At 44.0% G+C, this 20,377-nt stretch overlaps 1 protein-coding gene across 1 annotated transcript in view; it reads left to right on the top strand.

Moving 5' to 3' along the window:
• Nucleotides 1-20,377, top strand: part of LOC115462644 — a 248,980-nt gene that overhangs the window by 142,469 nt on the left and 86,134 nt on the right. The window contains exons 12-13 of the mRNA XM_030192642.1: nt 7,754-7,836; nt 14,353-14,416. Of these exons, the coding sequence (XP_030048502.1) occupies nt 7,754-7,836; nt 14,353-14,416 (147 nt within the window). The remainder of the gene's footprint in view (nt 1-7,753; nt 7,837-14,352; nt 14,417-20,377) is intronic.

The following is a 20,377-nucleotide window of genomic DNA, read 5'->3' as shown; positions in this document are numbered from 1 at the left end:
CTCCTGTTACCCAAAGGGCAACAGACTAACAGATGGTGATCCTGGAGCCAATTAGCAATTGCATCAAGAATTTGCCAGAGCAAGGAAAAGTTAGGCTGAAGGGGGTCCTGAGTGGAAACCAGGAGTATATCATCAGTGTAAAAGTAAAACATAAGAACATAAGAACATAAGAAAAGCCACACTGGGTCAGACCAATGGTCCATCTAACATAGTATTCTGCTTTCAACAGTGGCCAAGCCAGGTCACAAGTACCTGGCAAAAACCCAAATCATGGTAACGTTCCATGCTACAAATCCCAGGGCAAGCAGTTGCTTCCCCCTGTCTGTCTCAATAGCAGACTATGGACTTTTCCTCCAGGAATTTGTCCAAATCTTTTTTAAACTCAGATACGCTAACTGCCGTTACCACATCCTCCAGCAAAGAGTTCCAGAGCTTAACTATTCGTTCATTGAAAAAATATTTCCTCCTATTTGTTTTAAAACTATTTCCATGTAACTTCCTTGAGTGTCCCCTAGTCTTTGTATTTTTGGAATGAGTAAAAAATTGATTTACTTCTACACCACTCAGGATTTTGTAGACCTCAATCATATACAGTGGTGGAAATAAGTATTTGATCCCTTGCTGATTTTGTAAGTTTGCCCACTGACAAAGACATGAGCAGCCCATAATTGAAGGGTAGGTTATTGGTAACAGTGAGAGATAGCACATCACAAATTAAATCCGGAAAATCACATTGTGGAAAGTATATGAATTTATTTGCATTCTGCAGAGGGAAATAAGTATTTAATCCCTCTGGCAAACAAGACCTAATACTTGGTGGCAAAACCCTTGTTGGCAAGCACAGCGGTCAGACGTCTTCTGTAGTTGATGATGAGGTTTGCACACATGTCAGGAGGAATTTTGGTCCACTCCTCTTTGCAGATCATCTCTAAATCATTAAGAGTTCTGGGCTGTCGCTTGGCAACTCGCAGCTTCAGCTCCCTCCATAAGTTTTCAATGGGATTAAGGTCTGGTGACTGGCTAGGCCACTCCATGACCCTAATGTGCTTCTTCCTGAGCCACTCCTTTGTTGCCTTGGCTGTATGTTTTGGGTCATTGTCGTGCTGGAAGACCCAGCCACGACCCATTTTTAAGGCCCTGGCGGAGGGAAGGAGGTTGTCACTCAGAATGTACGGTACATGGCCCCATCCATTCTCCCATTGATGCGGTGAAGTAGTCCTGTGCCCTTAGCAGAGAAACACCCCCAAAACATAACATTTCCACCTCCATGCTTGACAGTGGGGACGGTGTTCTTTGGGTCATAGGCAGCATTTCTCTTCCTCCAAACACGGCGAGTTGAGTTCATGCCAAAGAGCTCAATTTTTGTCTCATCTGACCACAGCACCTTCTCCCAATCACTCTCGGCATCATCCAGGTGTTCACTGGCAAACTTCAGACGGGCCGTCACATGTGCCTTCCGGAGCAGGGGGACCTTGCGGGCACTGCAGGATTGCAATCCGTTATGTCGTAATGTGTTACCAATGGTTTTCGTGGTGACAGTGGTCCCAGCTGCCTTGAGATCATTGACAAGTTCCCCCCTTGTAGTTGTAGGCTGATTTCTAACCTTCCTCATGATCAAGGATACCCCATGAGGTGAGATTTTGCGTGGAGCCCCAGATCTTTGTCGATTGACAGTCATTTTGTACTTCTTCCATTTTCTTACTATGGCACCAACAGTTGTCTCCTTCTCGCCCAGCGTCTTACTGATGGTTTTGTAGCCCATTCCAGCCTTGTGCAGGTGTATGATCTTGTCCCTGACATCCTTAGACAGCTCCTTGCTCTTGGCCATTTTGTAGAGGTTAGAGTCTGACTGATTCACTGAGTCTGTGGACAGGTGTCTTTCATACAGGTGACCATTGCCGACAGCTGTCTGTCATGCAGGTAACGAGTTGATTTGGAGCATCTACCTGGTCTGTAGGGGCCAGATCTCTTACTGGTTGGTGGGGGATCAAATACTTATTTCCCTCTGCAGAATGCAAATAAATTCATATACTTTCCACAATGTGATTTTCCGGATTTAATTTGTGATGTGCTATCTCTCACTGTTACCAATAACCTACCCTTCAATTATGGGCTGCTCATGTCTTTGTCAGTGGGCAAACTTACAAAATCAGCAAGGGATCAAATACTTATTTCCACCACTGTATCCCCTCATCAGTCTCTTTTTCAAGCTGAACAGCCCTAACCTCATAGCCTTTCCTCATATGAGAGGAGTTCCTTCCCCTTTATTGTTGTGGCCGCTCTTTTTTGAACCTTTTCTAATTCCACTATATCTTTTTGAGATATGGCAACCAGAACTGAACACAATACTCAAGGTGTGGTTGCACCATGGAATGATACAGAGGCATTATAGTATTTTCGGTGTTATTCTCCATCCCTTTCCTAATAAATCCTAGCATCCTGTTTGCATTTTTGGCCACCACTGCACACTGAGCAGAAGATTTCAGCATATTATCTACAACGACACCTAGATCTTTTTCTTGAGTGCTGACCCCCAAGGTGGACCCTAGTAAAATGCTATTGGTGACACCACCTGCACAGCCACACACTCATCTCCAAGACGCAAGCTCCTCTGCCTTGGCCTTTACCTTCAACTGGGAGAATCTATGAGAACATCACCCGTGAACCTGTCTACTTCATCCTCTCTCCCAGAGCCATGAAGTCACTTTTCATACATTCAGGGGGATACCTAGCAGTATCATTTATGCCAACATGGATGAGCAGCATTGGATAATAGTCATTAGGCTTGATGAATCTTGGCAAGCTATTTTAGCACCTGGCAGACAGCACACTTCCTGGGACATCATGTCTGATCTGCAGATGGATGCCTCTGTATCCTTCAGAAGAGAATTGCCAAGCACCACTACCTTTTGCCTGTTAGTGGTCACTGATCCATCAACTTTGGGGATTTCAAACTCTGATTCCTTCTCTCTCTGGGGTGCTCTCTCCCCTTCCATTTCCAGGTCTGCATATTGGTTCTTCAGTTTGAGGGTAGGTGGAGTTATGTTATCAACCTGCTGGGTCTCGTGATCTGAGTCCAGTTGTCCTCTTTCAGCACAGCTTCTCCTTCCCCACTGCTGGAAATTTTTGTTTCTTCATGAAGCATTTCATTGATGTATTTCTTATTTTCGCAGACGCTTCTCAACCTTGCTACCTCCTCTCTCAGTTCTTTCACTTCTTTCATGAGGGATTCAAGTTGAAGACATCTTGCACATGGAACCAGCCCCTCTCCTAGGATCACATTTTCTCTCTGCACAGAGGCATACATTGTATGGTGGTCCATTCTAGGAGTCACTAATAAGATATATATTTTTTTGTTTGTTTGTTACATTTGTACCCCTTGCTTTCCCACTCATGGCAGGTTCAATGCGGCTTACATGGGGCAATGGAGGGCTAAGTGACTTGCCCAGAGTCACAAGGAGCTGCCTGTGCCTGGAATCGAATTCAGTTCCTAAGTTCCCCAGGACCAAAGTCCACCACCCTAACCACTAGGCCACTCCCACATTTTCCCACCTCTTTGCAGGCTCAATGTGGCTTACAATAGATCATGAGTAGTGGAAATACATGAGAAAGTATACATTTAGTGATAACAGAAGGATTTTGGGTAACATGATAATGATAGAACATGATAGTATTTTAACAAGCAAACATAATAAGAAATATATAAGAATTATATAAGAAAGTATACATTTAGTAATAGCAAAAGGATCTTGGGTAGCATGATAATGAAAAAACATGTTAATATTTTGGCAAGTAGATATTATGGAGGCAGTTCTGGATATGTGTTCATATATTCATATATTCTCACATATTTTTGAGTGATTGTTAGTTTAAACTTTGGGATTTTTGACCGTCTTTTTGTTTGATTGTCAACTCAGAATATGTTAAGGTTTTTTTTTAATCTATTTGTATTGTCTCACACCTTTCAGTAGTAGCTTAATATGGACATTCAAGTTTTTATGTCACATATGGACATCCATTTCTCATACATTTTGGAACAGGATCTGCCCAAATACTGTACAGCCTGTTCTAAAATACATGAGAAATCAAAGGCCAAGTGCTGGCTAAGTCCGGAATAAACACACATTTTACAAACTGAAACAACCAAACTATGAATGGAGCAAAACAAGGGACATAGGAATCTTTGTGGCAGCAGAGGAATATTCATATTATATATAAAAAAAAAAAAGCTCTAAAGTTTAGCCACATAATAGTTTCAAAAACACCATGCTATCCAAAATAAATTCATAATAATGATAATTCTTATAAATGTTTTTATGTTGCCCTGAAGTAATCATGGAGAATGAATGTATGCTTTTCTAAAAACTTTTTTTTAAAAGGCTGATTTGAAATTTTGCAGCAGTATATAGCCATGTCCTGACGCAGAGCTTTGGCTCAAAATGTGATTGGCTTTTCTGTGGAATTGTATGCACTGTACCTTTTTTGTTAAAGGGCAGATAAGTCCTATTTATATATAGTTTATTGAAAAGATTTTTCGCACAAAATAATGTTGAAGGATAAATGATTAAAGACTGTTTTAAATATGCATTTATAGAAATATTGGGACTTAAATTAACAAAATTAAAGCAGTAAGGGAGTCTTTTACTAAGCCGGTGGTAGCGTTTTTAGCTCACTGTAGAAATCAGCTGGTGGTAAACACTGAGATGCCCATAGGAATATAATGGGTGTCTCAGTGTTTACCGCCAGCTATTTCTACTGTGAGCTAAAATGCTACTGCAGCTTGGTAAAAGACCCCCTAAATAAGTGTGCTCTGTTCAGCACTAAGGGGCCATTTTACAAAGTTGTAAAAGTGGCCTAGCACGTCCTTATGTGGCTCTTTCTCGTGCGCTAAATCCATTTTTACTGCTGCCGGAAAATGGCTGATTTTCCATTTTCTGAATTAATGGCCATGTGCTAATGTTCATAGAGTGATAGGAAAGGATGAAACCAATATAACAACAAATTATACCCTCTTGCCTTTATAAATACCTAAAGTATATCCCATTAAACAGGCACCTTGTGAAAAAGTGAAAAATAGAAGGAAAAAGCCTCAATACTGCTCCAGGTGTTACAGACCCTATGGAGCTGGAGTTGTCATCATCGACACAAAACAACCTTCCGGATTTTACTGTTATAGTAATAACGTATATTATATCGATATACGATAACAGTAAAATATGGACGTTGTTTTGTGCCGATGATCAGGGCCGCCGAGAGGGGGGGGACAAGGGGGACAAAATTCCCCGGGCCCGGGCCTCCAGGGGGGGGCTGGCGGCGGCGCCGCAGTCCGGCCCGCCCGCCCTCCGTCGCTCCCTGGCGTTGAACTTAAGCGCTTCACCGGCAGACCACTCCTTCCTTCTGTGTCCCGCCCTCGCCTGACGTAACTTCCGCGAGGGCGGGACAAGGAAGGAAGGAGTGGTCTGCTGCTGCTTGTTACTGCGCTTTCGAAGTACTGCGCTTAAGGTCAGTGCAGAGGGCCCGGGGGTGGAGAGAGGGCCCAGCGACCTCGGGTGGGGGGGGGGCAGGGGGCGGCCTTGTCCCAGGCCTGGCCCAGTCTCTCAGCGGCCCTGCCGATGATGACAATTCCAGCTCCATAGGGTCTATAACACATGGAGCAGTATTGAGTCTATTTCCTTCCATTTTTTAACTTTTTCACGAGGTGCCTGTTTAATGGGATATACTTTAGGCATGTTATAAAGGAAAGAGGGTATAATTTGTTGTTACATATACTAATGTTGCTATTAGTGTAACGTGTAACATACCTATGGAACTTTGGAAGGCTAAGTGCTTTGAAAATATGCCTAATAGTAGATGACGGCAGATAAAGACCTGTACTGTCCATCCAGTCTGCCCAACAAGATAAACTCATATGTGCTACTTTATATGTCTACCTGACCTTGATTTATCCTTGCCATTTTTGTGGCATAGATCGTAGAGGTCTGCCCAGTACTTGCCCTGCCTCCCAACCACCGGTGCTGCCATCCAATCACCACTAAGCTTCTGAGGATCCAGTGTGAAGCCGTTATCAAAAAGTAGCACATTAATTGGAGTGGAGGAGTGGCCTAGTGGTTAGAGTGGTGGACTTGGTCCTGGGGAACTGGGTTTGATTCCCACTGCAGGCACAGGCAGCTCCTTGTGACTCTGGGCAAGTCACTTAACCCTCCATTGCCCCAGGTACAAATAAGTACCTAAGCCGCATTGAGCCTGCCATGAGTGGGAAAGCGCAGGGTACAAAAAATAAAAATTTTGCACTAGTCAGCATGCGGCAACATAGATGTGCTAACTGGTTAGCACAGAAAGCCCATTACACATTTCTCCTCCCAGAAAAAAATTCTTTCATGCAGTTTGTGCATACAAATTCAGAACTTACCACTGGATGTCTCAGTGCATTCTGCAGTAAGCTCTTTTAAGCACATGCTAGTTCTTACCGCAGTTTAGGAGACCTAAATGAAGTTGCCGCATTTATTGGGTATGACTCACTGCCAGGGCCGTGCGATGCGGTAAGCGGGGTAAGCACAGCAGGAGGGCGCCCACCTCTGGAGGGCGCCGCCGCGGTGCTTACCCTCACCCCGCGCCGCCGAGGCCTTCAAATCTTTTACTTGCAGTCGCAGCAGCGTCTGTGAAAGCGGAGCACTGACGACGTCTCCCTTCCCTTCGCGCTGTTGGTTCCCTCAGTGTCCCGCCTTCTTCTGACGTCCGCTTTCACAGACGCTGCTGCGACTGCAAGTAAAAGATTCAAAGGCCCCCAGGGCGCGCCGCGATCATCTTCACAGGGGGGGGGCGCGCGCCAACTGTTCATCTGCGGGGGGGGGGGCGCCAACTGTTCGTCTGCGGGGGGGGGGGGGGGGGGGGCGGCACAGACCCTTGGCACGGGCCTGCTCACTGCCCCTTACATGATGGTCCCGCCAAACAAAAAAAAGCTGAAAAAACATTTATAAGAATTATCATTATTATGAGTTTATTTTGAACAGCAAGTTTTTAAATAAATTTTTTGGAGCGCTTTAGAAGTTTTTGTGATATTCAAGCTATATGGCCATTTTATAATCTTGATACAAAGATTATAAAATGGCCATATAGCAATTTATGAAGCAGAATAGCCTAATAGTTAAAGCATTTTATTGGTAGGCATACACATTGACAGGCTAGGCAGAACATGGGCACTTACACAGGTGTAACTTATAAAATACTGTAAGTTACAAGCATATTTACACACTTATGCCAGCTGTATGGTTGGCATAAGTGCTCATTCTTTACTTTCAGGCACATATTTTCACTGTTACACTAGTATTCTGTAAAGGAAAGTAGATGTCTATGTTCCTTTATAGAATAGGTGCCCAGGTATGGACTTGCCAGACCTGTGCCTCATTTAAGAGGTTAACGTAGGTGCTTAGTGTTGGAAATCAATGCTAAACTCCTAACTCCCTTCCCCCTTAAATGTGCCCGCATTCCCATTCACTTACAGAAAAATGGTATATCAAATCTCATTGCCCGTACCCTTGCCCTTGAGGCTCCTAAATTTAGGTGTTTAAAGAAATTTATAGCACAAATTTAGGCACTCGTACCTAGGAAATTTTCAAAGTGGTCAGTTTAAGAGCTTAACTCAAACTTAGGAGTAAAAAATCTTTGAATTTCAGCCTCTTGAGTATTTCAGGTATAAAATATGTATATAAAATTGGAAATATTACACTGATGTTAACATTTTCTGTTCTCATAGGGCCTGTTGAATCTTCAAGAATGGCTCATTCAGCAGCTGAAAAATCCACACTCGATCCGATACCCAGAAGAGCAAGGCCCCAGGTCAGTTCACTCTTGCCCATTTAGAATGGTCTTATTGTGTGACATTTCATAGAAGCCCAAGCATGTGAGTGTGATAGGTCTAGTGCAGCAGTACAGCTGTCACCGACTAGCTTCTATTAGGCGAAAGAGGAATCCAACTCTTTAAGCTTTTCTTGTCAGTACACATCCTCTCCACTCCTTGAACACAGCAACACACATGAAACTTGGACCATGCAGTATCATACTAAGCTTCTCAGAGTTGAAAGGAACCCAGAAGCAATATGCACAGGTGAACTGATGTGTGGACACACCCTGGCATTTTGCTAACCATGTCCCAGCCTCTTTAGCCTTCTTGAATCTCCAGAATGGAGCACAATACTCCATGTGAAGCCTCACTAATAACTTGTACAGAGGCATAATCACTTCCTTTTATTTGCTAGCTATATTTCTCCCTTTGCATCCATTTGGATTTAGCCACTTTCTTTTCACACAGTTGTGCTACCTTAAGATCATCAGACAGTCACCTCCAAGTCTCTCACCTAGTTGGTGCACATTTTTATTTTATAAAGGACTTTTAGCCTGCATATACCAATATAGTTCACTGTCAGGCTTATTTTCGAAAGAGGAGGGCGCCCATCTTTCGACACAAATCGGGAGATGGGCATCCTTCTCCCAGGGTCGCCCAAATCGGCATAATCAAAAGCCGATTTTGGGCGTCCCCAACTGCTTTCCATCGCGGGGACGACCAAAGTTCCCAGGGGCTTGTCTGAAGCATAGCGAAGGCGGGACTGGGGTGTGCTTAACACATGGGTGTCCTCGGCCGATAATGGAAAAAAGAAGGGCGTCCCTCACGAGCACTTGGCCGACTTTACTTGGTCCATTTTTTCTTGTGACCAAGCCTCAAAAAGGTGCCTGAACTGACCAGATGGCCACCGGAAGAAATCAGGGATGACCTCCCCTTACTCCCCCAGTGGTCACTAACCCCCTCCCACCCTAAAAAAACTTTAAAAATATTTTGTGCCAGCCTCTATGCCAGCCTCAAATATCATACCCAACTCCTTGACAGCAGTATGCAGGTCCCTGGAGCAGTTTTAGTAGGTGCAGTGCACTTCAGGCAGGCGGACCCAGGCCCACCCCCCTACCTGTTACACTTGTGGTTGTAAATGGGAGCCCTCCAAAACCCACCACAAACCCACTGTACCCACATTTAGGTGCACCCCTTCACCCCTTAGGGATATGGTAGTGGTGTACAGTTGTGGAGAGTGGGTTTTGGGGGGCTCAGCACACAAGGTAAGGGAGCTATGCACCTGGGAGCAATTTGTGAAGTCCACTGCAGTGCCCCCTAGTGTGCCCGGTTGGTGTACTGGCATGTGAGGGGGACCAGTGCACTACGAATGCTGACTCCTCCCATGACCAAAGGGCTTGCATTTGTTCGTTTCTGAGATGGGCGTCCTCGGTTTCCATTATTGCCGAAAATCGGGGATGACCATCTCTAAGGACGACCATCTCTAAGGTCGACCTAAATGTTGAGATTTGGGCATTCCCGACCGTATTATCGAAACGAAAGATGGACGCCCATCTTGTTTTGATAATACGGGTTTCCTCGCCCCTTTGCCAGGTCAGGAAAACTTGTGTGCCCCGTTCGATTATGCCCCTCTGTGGGTTACAAAAGTTAATAGAATAAACATATTGTTCAGATAACGCAGCTTGTACCAATAACATCAGTATAAATTAATCCAATCATACAATACAACCTATATTCAAAATCTCAATTAGGGAAGTGTCACGAAATACCTAGCCACCCACTGCCACTTAGAGGGTCTATCCCCAGCACAGCACAGGTCCGTCTGCACCTGCCGCTTGTGCTCTACACTATCACCTTCCTCTCACTGACTGGGTCCCAACCGCCTCTGGGCGAGTCTCCCACTCTCAAGGTGTTCCCCAGTGATTTCTAGGTTGCTGGGGCCACACTCCCATTAGTTCCACAGTTCCTAGAGAGCATTCATAGACCCAACATACAAACTACCAGGATTCTTAGTCAGTCCAGACAAGCAGAGGCAATAAACTAAAAATGTTTATTCTCATGAAAAATTAGAACAATGAACAAATAACAGGTAACTGAAATAGGAGTACTTATAAAACTATCTAAACATTTGTTTACTATCTAATTAGTACCTGGGGAGTTCAGGACATATAGCTGCTCACAGCTGTATGTCCTGAACTCAAATATAACTGTTCACAGGACCTCAGCAAAGAGATCTTTCTCTCTCTTCTCCCTGGCTAAGACTGGGGTAAAAGCTAATACATTGTAGATTAATTTGAGCTCCTGGGCCAATCAGAGCTCAGAATAAAAAGTTTTCAAAAGTGAACATCTCAGATTGAATGGTGTATGGTTATCCCGTCAAGCCAGTCTATGCTTAACTGCAAGTTCTGCTTCCCACAGGGGGGTCAGTGAAAGGTCCAACCGAGTCTGCCATTTACGGAGGCTCCAGCCCACTCAGACCCTGGACCCAGAAACTACCCAGGCAAAGGGGCGTTACACGTGTGTTCAGCTTCTTAGTACACCTTAAATTTAGTGTATGCTAAATACATTTAACACATCAACCTAATAATTAATTTGCATTAAGTTCATTAGCATGTGTTAACAAATTCCAAAGCACATTCATTTTTATCAAAATAAATGTGTGAAATGAACTGAAAATTTTTTTTTAACATTTTTTTTTAACATCCTTCGCAAGAGGCCGTATCTTGCGAAGGATGTTAAAAAAATGGAAGCGGTGCAAAGAAAAGCTACGAGGATGGTATGGGATTTACGTTCCAAGACGTATGAAGAGAGGCTTGCTGACCTGAACATGTACACCCTGGAGGAAAGGAGGAACAGGGGTGATATGATACAGACGTTCAAATATTTGAAAGGTATTAATCCGCAAACGAATCTTTTCCGGAGATGGGAAGGCGGTAGAACGAGAGGACATGAAATGAAATTGAAGGGGGGCAGACTCAGGAAAGATATCAGGAAGTATTTTTTCACGGAGAGGGTGGTGGACGCTTGGAATGCCCTCCCGCGGGAGGTGGTGGAGATGAAAACGGTAACGGAGTTGAAACATGCGTGGGATATGCATAGAGGAATCCTGTGCAGAAGGAATGGATCCTCAGAAGCTTAGCTGAAATTGGGTGGCGGAGCAGTTGGGGGGAAGAGGGGGTGGTGGTTGGGAGGCGAGGATAGGGGAGGGCAGACTTATACGGTCTGTACCAGAGCCGGTGATGGGAGGCGGGACTGGTGGTTGGGAGGCGAGAAATACTGCTGGGCAGACTTATATGGTCTGTGCCCTGAAAAGGACAGGTACAAATTCAAGGTAAGGTATACACATATGAGTTTGTCTTGGGCAGACTGGATGGACCATGCAGGTCTTTTTCTGCCGTCATCTACTATGTTACTATGTTTTATTATGAAAATCCAAAATTCAGAGAAAAAGCTTAAAAGAATCAAAAATTGTTGCTCTGCACTCATCCCTTGGGAGCTGCAGAGTTAATGCTTTTGTAAATGAATACGAGAAGTGTGAGCTGCAAGTGGAAATAGATGAGGAGGCAATGAAATGGCTTGAGGAGATAGTTTATTTTGTTACTGGAACATTCAAGGAAGATAAGTCATGCACCTAAATTTTGAATAGATTGCAGTAGAGAACGATGGTTCAGCGAGAGACTGTTGAGGATCAGGTCGCAGTAGTCTAAATATAAAGTTATAAGAGAGTAGATGAGAATTTTGGTAGCATGCATAGAAAGGATGGGTGTTAGCATGTTAAAGAGGAAGAAATACTGCTTTAGTAATGTTTTGAATGCTTTTAGAGAAGGAGAGAGGAAACATAACTTTGAGGTTTAAGGCCAAAGGAACTACTACTACTTAACATTTCTAAAGCGCTACTAGGGTTACGCAGCGCTGTACAATTTAACATAAAAGGACAGGCCCTGCTCAAAGAGCTTACAATCTAAAGGACAAGTGAGTAGTCAAATCTAAAGGACAAGTGAGTAGTCAATTCGATAGGGGCAGTCTGGATATCCTGAAGGTAAGAGTTAGGTGCCGAAGGCAGCATTGAAGAAGTGGGCTTTAAGCAGAGACTTGAAGATGGGTAGGGAGGGGGCTTGATGTAAGGGCTCAGGAAGGTTGTTCCAGGCATAGGGTGAGGTGAGACAGAATGGGCGGAGCCTGGAGTTGGCAGTGGTGGAGAGGAGGGATTTGTCCTGTGAACGGAGGTTTCGGGTGGGAACATAAGGGGAGATGAGGGTAGAGAGGTAGTGAGGGGCAGCAGATTGAGTACATTTGTAGGTAAGAAGGAGAAGCTTGAACTGAATGCGGTATCGGATTGGAAGCCAGTGGAGTGACCTGAGAAGAGGGGTGAAATGAGTATATCGGTTTTGGCGGAATATAAGATGTGCAGCAGAGTTCTGAACAGATTGAAGGGGGATAGATGGCTAAGTGGGAGTCCGGTGAGGAGTAAGTTGCAGTAGTCAAGGCGAGAGGTAATGAGAGCGTGGACGAGAGTTCGGGTGGTGTGTTCAGAGAGGAAAGGGCGAATTTTGCTGATGTTGAAGAGGAAGAAGCGACAGGTCTTGGCTATCTGCTGGATGTGTGTCGAGAAGGAGAGGGAGGAGTCGAAGATGACTCCGAGGTTGCGGGCAGATGAGACGGGGAGGATGAGGGTGTTATCAACTGAGATAGAGAGTGGAGGAAGAGGAGAAGTGGGTTTTGGTGGAAAGACGATGAGCTCAGTCTTGGACATGTTCAGTTTCAGGTGGCAGTTGGACATCCATGTAGCAATGTCGGTTAAGCAGGCCGATACCTAGGATGAAAGTATCATCTACAGAGATCTACAGAGAGGGTAGAAGGGAAGTAAGTGTGAGAGGAAAGACAGAGAGTTTCATCTTGACTATGTTATGGCCAGTGTTCAAAGAGAGCTAACTAGGTGATCCTGGATTTTCAGCTGAGCATAACTGGGTAGTGCCACTGAAGATCCAGGAGACTTCTTCAGCTCTATCTGGTTAGTGCCAGGGTGGTCTAAGAGCAGAGTTGGGGTGATCCAGGCACCACTGATAGTCAGTGCCATTTCCCAGATAACTAGCTGGGCATGTAGAACCACAGAAAGGACTGTCCTAACTTGTCTGGATAGTTATCCGAATTCCAGTGCTGAATATTGGCTACTACCTGAAGAACTTCCGGTGACCAGGCAAGACTCAGATATTTAGTACCAGTCCCTGGATTAGGTCTGGCATTGAATATCTTGGTCAAAATGAGCCCACAACAGTCGGCACCTTAAGCAATCGCTGACTGTCTGTTGAATATTAGGCCCATTAAGTTTAAGGAGGCAGTGAGACATTCAAGTGACAATGTTGTACAAGATAGACGTCTGGAACTGAATTTGTGGTGAAATTTCAGGAGCGGAAAAGTAGGTCCAGACATCATTGCAATAAATACAAGGGTCGATATTCAAAGTGATTTAACTGGTTAGAAATGGCTCTTGGATGGTTAAATCACTGTGTCGTTGTAAAAGGGCCCCTTAGGTTGTGAGCCCACCAGGGACAGAGAAACTACCTGCTTATAATGTGTACAGCATTGTGTATGTTAGTAGCACTGTAGAAATGATCAGACTACCCCAATTTGACTGCCCTATTTGACTGACTGTACACTTGTCTTTTAGATTGTAAGCTCCTTGAGCAGGGACTGTCCTTCTCTGTTAAACTGTACAGCGCTGCGTAAACCTAGTAGCACTTTAGAAATGTTAAGTAGTAGTAGTAGTAAATAGAGAAACAAGAAAAGTGCACAGTATAGAGCCCTCAGGTATACTGACTGACAGTGGAATAATAGAGGAGAAACATTAACCAGAGGGGAGAGGTAAAACCAAGGGGACCCTTTTACAAAGACGCACTGAAAAATGGCCTGCAGTAGTGTAGATGTGTGTTTTGGGTGCGCGCAGAATCATTTTTCAGCGCACCGTTAAAAAATGCCTTTTCAAAAATTTTGCAGAAAATGGACATACGACATAATCAAAATTGCCGTGTGTCTATTTTGGGTCTGAGACCTTACCACCAGCCATTGACTTAGCGGTAAAGACTCATGCGGTAACTGGGCGGTAATGACCTATGCACATCAAATGCCACTTGGCATGTGTCCAATACGTACGTCCAAAAATAAAAATTATTTTTCAGATGTGCGTATCAGACGTACACCAAAAATGAAATTACCGTAAGAGCCACATGGTAGCTGGGCAGTAACTCCATTTTGGCATGCATTGGGTGTGCGTAGATTCTTACGTGGCTTAGTAAAAGGGCTCCAAGGTTTCTAATTCTTAGTCTTGGATTATCACCAAGTCAGACAAGTTTACATTGGTCATTCTGCAAGTTTATTGCAAATGTACGGAGCCCCAGTTGTGCTTTATGTACCACATGTATTGTGTGAGCTCAAATCCTAATTTTATTGAAAAAAAGTAGATTTGTGTTGTAAATAACTTGTTCCTCTAAATCTGTATTTAATTGATTTGTTAGACAGCTGCACCATGGCGTTACTCACACAGAGACAGGAACAATTTCAGCAACGTTGATTGGAAAGGTAACAAACATCATGTATGGATATACAGTGGCAATAGAAAGTCTAGACCCCTTCCCAAAATGTACAGGAGTCAATATTCAAAGTGGTTTATTTATTTATTGCATTTGTATCTCACATTTTCCCACCTTTTTGCAGGCTCAATGTGGCTTACAATGTGTCGTTCTTGGTGGTATATAGATTATAGCGTAATCACTTATTGCTACATAGAGATTTTTGAGTATCAAAGTAGAGGTTTAAAACAAGTATATGTTATACAAACAGTTCTGAATATAGGTATGGGAGATGTATGCAATTACATTTGTTGCTCTGTGTGGTATGCCTTGTTAAAGAGATGAGTCTTTAATGATATACGAAAGTTTGTTAGATCGTAGATTATTTTTAGGTTCCGCGGCAGTATGTTCCATAACTTGGCACTCACTTAGGAAAAATTTGATGCCTGCGTAAGTTTGTATTTTAAACCTTTGCAGCTTGGGAAATGAAGATTAAGGAATGTGCGGGCTGATCTTTTGGCGTTCCTGGTTGATAGGTCTATCAGGTCTGACATATAGGCTGGGTCATCTCCGTGGATGATTTTGTGAACTAAGGTGCAGATGTTGAACATGATGCGTTCTTTAAGTGGGAGCCAGTGTAATTTTTTTTCGTAGGGGTTTCGCACTTTCATATATTGTTTTTCCGAATATGAGTCTGGCTGCGGTGTTCTGGGCTGTCTGGAGTTTCTTGATAATTTGTTCTTTACAGCCAGCGTATAGTGCATTACAATAGTCTAGGTGGCTGAGTACCATTGATTATACTAAGTTACGGAAGATTGTCCTTGGGAAGAAAGGTCTTACTCTTTTTAATTTCCACATTGAGTGGAACATCTTTTTGGCTGTATTTTTCGCATGGCTCTCCAGTGTTAGATGTCGATCGATTGTAACACCAAGAATTTTTAGGGTGTCCGAAATGGGGAGTGTCAGGTTTGGTGTGTTTATGGTGGTGAATTCGCTCTTGTTGTGTTGTGAGGTGAGTATTAGGCATTGGGTTTTTTCTGCATTAAGTTTCAGGTTCCTGGCCAGTTAAATTGCTTGCTCAAGACTAACTGGTTGTTTTCAATGGCACTTAATCAGTTAGTGGTGCTGAAAATGTCCAGTTAACGCTGAACTCAAAACCTGCTATTTTGGGGGTGTTCAGGGGGTAAAGTCACCACTTGGCCAGTTAAGTGCCAATATTCAGCACTTAACCAGCAAAGGTCAACACATCTCAGGAGCTTAGTCAAGATCAGGAGGCGGGGCTGGTGGTTGGGAGGCGGGGATAGTGCTGGGCAGACTTATACGGTCTGTGCCCTGAAGAGCACAGGTACAAATCAAAATAGGGTATACACAAAAAGTAGCAAATATGAGTTATCTTGTTGGGCAGACTGGATGGACCGTGCAGGTCGTTTTCTGCCGTCATCTACTATGTCACTATCCAGCTTAATTTCAAAAGTGATAGCCGGCCATCTTCCGACACAAATCGGGAGATGGCCGGCCATCTCCTAAAACCGGCCAAATCGGTATAATCGAAAGCCAATTTTTGGACACACTCGCCGGCATTCCGTCGCGGAGGCAGCTAAACTTCAAGGGGGCGTGTCGGCAGGGTAGTGAAGGCGGGATGTGGGCGTGCTTATGAGATGGCCGGCTTCAGCTGATAATGGAAAAAAGAAAACCGGCGATGACGAGCATTTGGCTGGTTTTACTTGGTCTATTTATTTTCACGACCAAGTCTCAAAAAGATGCCCAAACTGACCAGATGACCACCGGAAGGAATCGGGGATGACCTCCCCATACTCCTCCAGTGGTCACCAACCCCCTCCCACCCAAAAAAAAAAACTTTAAAACATTTCCTTCCTATGAGGGGAAGCCAGTCGGCCAGCTCGTAAAAAAAAAAAAAGGATCTTGCTGATCAGTTATGTTATGACTTACTTGTTCTGGAGTGCTGTATTTTGTGATACTGTTTTGAGAAATGCTCAAGAAAGACTTCATACAAATTAAAAAAGTCCCTGCCGTTCATTTTCCCTTGATGGCCGTCCCTGACGTGCACTTCCCTTAATAGCCGTCTTTCTCTTGATGGCCCCGAAAGTGCACTTCTCTTAATGGCCGTCTTTCTCCCCAAACAGGGAAATCAAAACAATTTTTACTCACAGTTCTTTTTTAGTAGTAGCAGTGGGATTTGAACCAGCCGCCTCTGCATTACAAGAGCCATGATGTAACCACTTGGCCACAGCTCCAGTTACTTGCCTGTCCCTCTATTTGGATTATACACCTTCAGGTCTCTCTCAGCCAATCACAGTGCATTAAGCTGTCTGTGAGCGGCTGAGAGATCCCTGGAGGGATATAATCAAAAGGGAGGGATACCCAAGTAAGTGGAGCTGTTGCCAAGTGGTTACATCACTGGTCTTGTAATGCAGAGGTGGCTGGTTCAAATCCCAGTGTTACTACAAAAAAAGCAGTGTGCAAAAACTGTTTTGATTTCCCTGTTTGGGGAGAAAGACGGCTATTAAGGGAAGTGCACGTCAGGGATGGCTATCAAGGGAAAATGCAAGGCAGGGACTTTTTTCATTTGTATGAAGTCTTTCTTGAACATTTCTCAAAACAGTATCACAAAATACAGCACTCCAGAACAAGTAAGTCATAACATAACTGATCAGCAAGATCTAAACATCCAGAAGTACCAGTGCACTATGAATGCTGGCCCCTCCCACGGCCAAATGCCTTGGATTTGACCAGGTTTGAGATGGCCGGTTCCAGTTTCCATTATCGCTGAAAAACAAAGTCAGCCATCTCAAACCCGGCGATCTGTGGCATTTGGCCGGCCCCAACCGTATTATCAAAACAAAAGTTGGCCGGCCATCTTTTTCGATAATACGGTTCCGGCCAGCTGTTGCGGCGCCACCAAAATAGATCACCGGCGATCAATTTCGCCGGCGCCGTTTGATTATGCCCCTCCACATTACATAAATAGGACCACATAAATGTCAGTCTTATCTTTATATGGTGCCTCACAGTTGTTATTATTATTTGTTGCATTTATATCCCACATTTTCCCACCTTTTTGCAGGCTCAATATGGCTTACATTATGCCGTAATGGCGATCGCCATTTCCAGAATGAGAAATACAAAGTACTATTACATTAAAGTTCATAAATGTTACAGTAAATTATAAAGAAAGTTGGATAAACAGTTCATTTCAGGCATAAAAGAAAGAGGGTAATGCGTTAATGTTCATTGGTGACAAATGGATTCAAGCAACCAGGTGTAAAGAATTCAATTTTATCTGGTTCTGATAGAGTTTTGATGTTAGGTCATTAATGATGGCTCATTATGGTATGTCTTCTTGAACAGGTTGGTCTTTAGTAACTTCCGGAAGGCTGTTAGGTCGTGCATTGTTTTTAAGGCCTTTGGTAGTGCATTCCACAGTTGTGTGCTGATGTAGGAGAAACTAGATGCATATATTGATTTTTATTTTAGTCCTTTGCAACTGGAGGTTCAGGAATGCACGTGCTGATCTTTTAGTGTTCCTGGTTGGTAAGTCTATGAGGTCAGACATATATGTCAGGGCCTCACCATGAATGATTTTATGAACCAGGGTACAGATTTTGAACGCAATTTGCTCTTTCAGTGGGAGCCAGTGTAGTTTTTCTCTTAGGGGTTTAGCGCTTTCGTATTTCGCTTTTCCAAATACGAGTCTGACTGCAGTGTTTTGGGCAGTTTGTTAAGGGCCTTATTCTATAAAATTTATGCCCCCAAACTTATGCTCCTAAATTTACGGTCTAAATTACAAGTGTAAATCTATGCTCCTAATTTAGGGCCCCTTTTACAAAGTAATGCTAGTGTTTTTGGTGCAAACTAAAAATAAGCATGTGCTAAACAATTATAGTCCTACAATTAGGAGCATAAATTTAAGAGCATAAATTTAGGAGCATAACCATTATTGAATAAGGCCCTAAGGGATCCTTTTACAAAGGCGCACTAGCGTTTTTAGTAATGATTAGCATTCGCTATATGCTACAGACACCCACAGGAATATATGGGCATCTCTAACATTTAGTGCACGCTTATTTTTAGCACACGGTAAAAACGCTAGTGCACCTTTGTAAAAGGACCCCTAAGTGCTTTTTTTTTGCACTTAGGGGCCCTTTTATTAAAGGGTTAGTGCACAGCTATAGGCTTGCCGTGTGCCAATCTGGAACTACCGCTGGGCTACTGCAAGAGCCCGGCAATAGTTCCCACCCCCAGTGTGCACCATTTCCAGCACTACAAAAACGTTTCTATTTTTGTAGTGCTGGTGCTTACCTGGTGGTAATTGGGCAGCACTGGGTTAACACAGAATCCTTTACCGCCACCTCACTGGATGGCAATAAGTGCTCCCCTTGAAATGGCTGCATGGCATGTGGTTCACTTAACGTACTGCCGTTTTTTTGTTTTTTTTTTTTGAGAAAAAAGCCTTTTACCCACTGCAATAAAAGGGGGTCTCAGCACGCATCAAAAGCATGTGCTGACACTAGCGCAGGCCCCCTTTTACCGCAGCTTAGTAAAAGGACGCCATAATCGGCTATGATTTAGGTGCTCAACAAATCCATAAATTTAATGCCAAAGCCCAAACATGGCCTGGTATTGAATTTCCGGACATAATGCTGGCAGCAGTCAGCAAAATACTGAGTAGCACCAGCTGAATATCAATCCCTCAGTTTTGATTGTCTTATAACCTAGAAGTAAAATGCACTAAATGCATGTTTGTTTCCTGTATCCATACACCATATTCCACAATAGCCATGTGAAAAAATATATTACAGAAATTCTTAGAAAATGAAGTAGAAAAAAAACGTGGAATATCTTAGGAATGTGCCACCCATCTTTTGCTACTCTAGCAGTCCTAAATGCTGTAAAAACTCTGGTGTAACCAATTACCTTCAAAAGCGCATACTAAGTATATTGGCCCCACCTCTACATAAGTACATAAGTAATGCCACACTGGGAAAAGACCAAGGGTCCATCGAGCCCAGCATCCTGTCCACGACAGCGGCCAATCCAGGCCAAGGGCACCTGGCAAGCTTCCCAAACATACAAACATTCTATACATGTTAGTCCCGGAAATGTGGATTTTTCCCAAGTCCATTTAGTAGCGGTTTATGGACTTGTCCTTTAGGAAACCGTCTAACCCCTTTTTAAACTCTGCCAAGCTAACCGCCTTCACCACGTTCTCCGGCAACGAATTCCAGAGTTTAATTACGCGTTGGGTGAAGAAAAATTTTCTCCAATTTGTTTTAAATTTACTATTAGGGCCTTGTTTACTAAGCCACGCTGTAGGTGCGCTAAAGTTTTTAGCACATGCTAAAAGTTAGCGCACGCTAACACTAGACACACCCATAGGGTCTGACATCACTTGGAAACCTAATCCATACCCTCTAACCCTGCTCAGAACAGCTATTGATTGGCTATTACTTTGTTGTTGTCAGGCTCAGCTGCCTCCCCAGCCTGAACCACACCTTCAATGCGTGCAGGGCCTGCTCTTTCTCCCCTCCCATCCATAATATCACTGTAGCACAGTCTTGCTCCCTCCTTCCCATTACTTCTCTGCCAGGCTCGCACTAATAAACTACCATTGGAGACATGTGGGACTCAGCCTTCTGCAGTGCCACTAGTGCTTCCTGTACCAAGCCCGCCTCCTCTGATGTAAACTTCTGGGACTGGCACAGGAAGCACTAGTGGCGCTGCAGAGAGCCGGGTCCCGCATGTCTCCCATAGTAGTTTATTAGCGCGGTTCTGGAGGAGGTGCACGGAGGGGAGGGAGCAATACTGTGCTTCAGGGCTGCAGTGGATGGGAGGGGGAGAGAGAGAGAGAAAGAGAAAGGGAAATTAGGCAAGACTGGATTGGTGGGGAGGGGGAGAGACAGACAGAGAAAGATGGGACTATACTGGATAAAGGGGGAGAGGAGAGAGGAAT

This window comes from Microcaecilia unicolor, chromosome 2, assembly GCF_901765095.1.
Source record: "Microcaecilia unicolor chromosome 2, aMicUni1.1, whole genome shotgun sequence".
Classification (NCBI taxonomy): domain Eukaryota; kingdom Metazoa; phylum Chordata; class Amphibia; order Gymnophiona; family Siphonopidae; genus Microcaecilia; species Microcaecilia unicolor.
The sequence above is the reverse complement of the archived record's forward strand: the minus strand, read 5'-3'. Positions and strand labels throughout refer to the sequence as shown.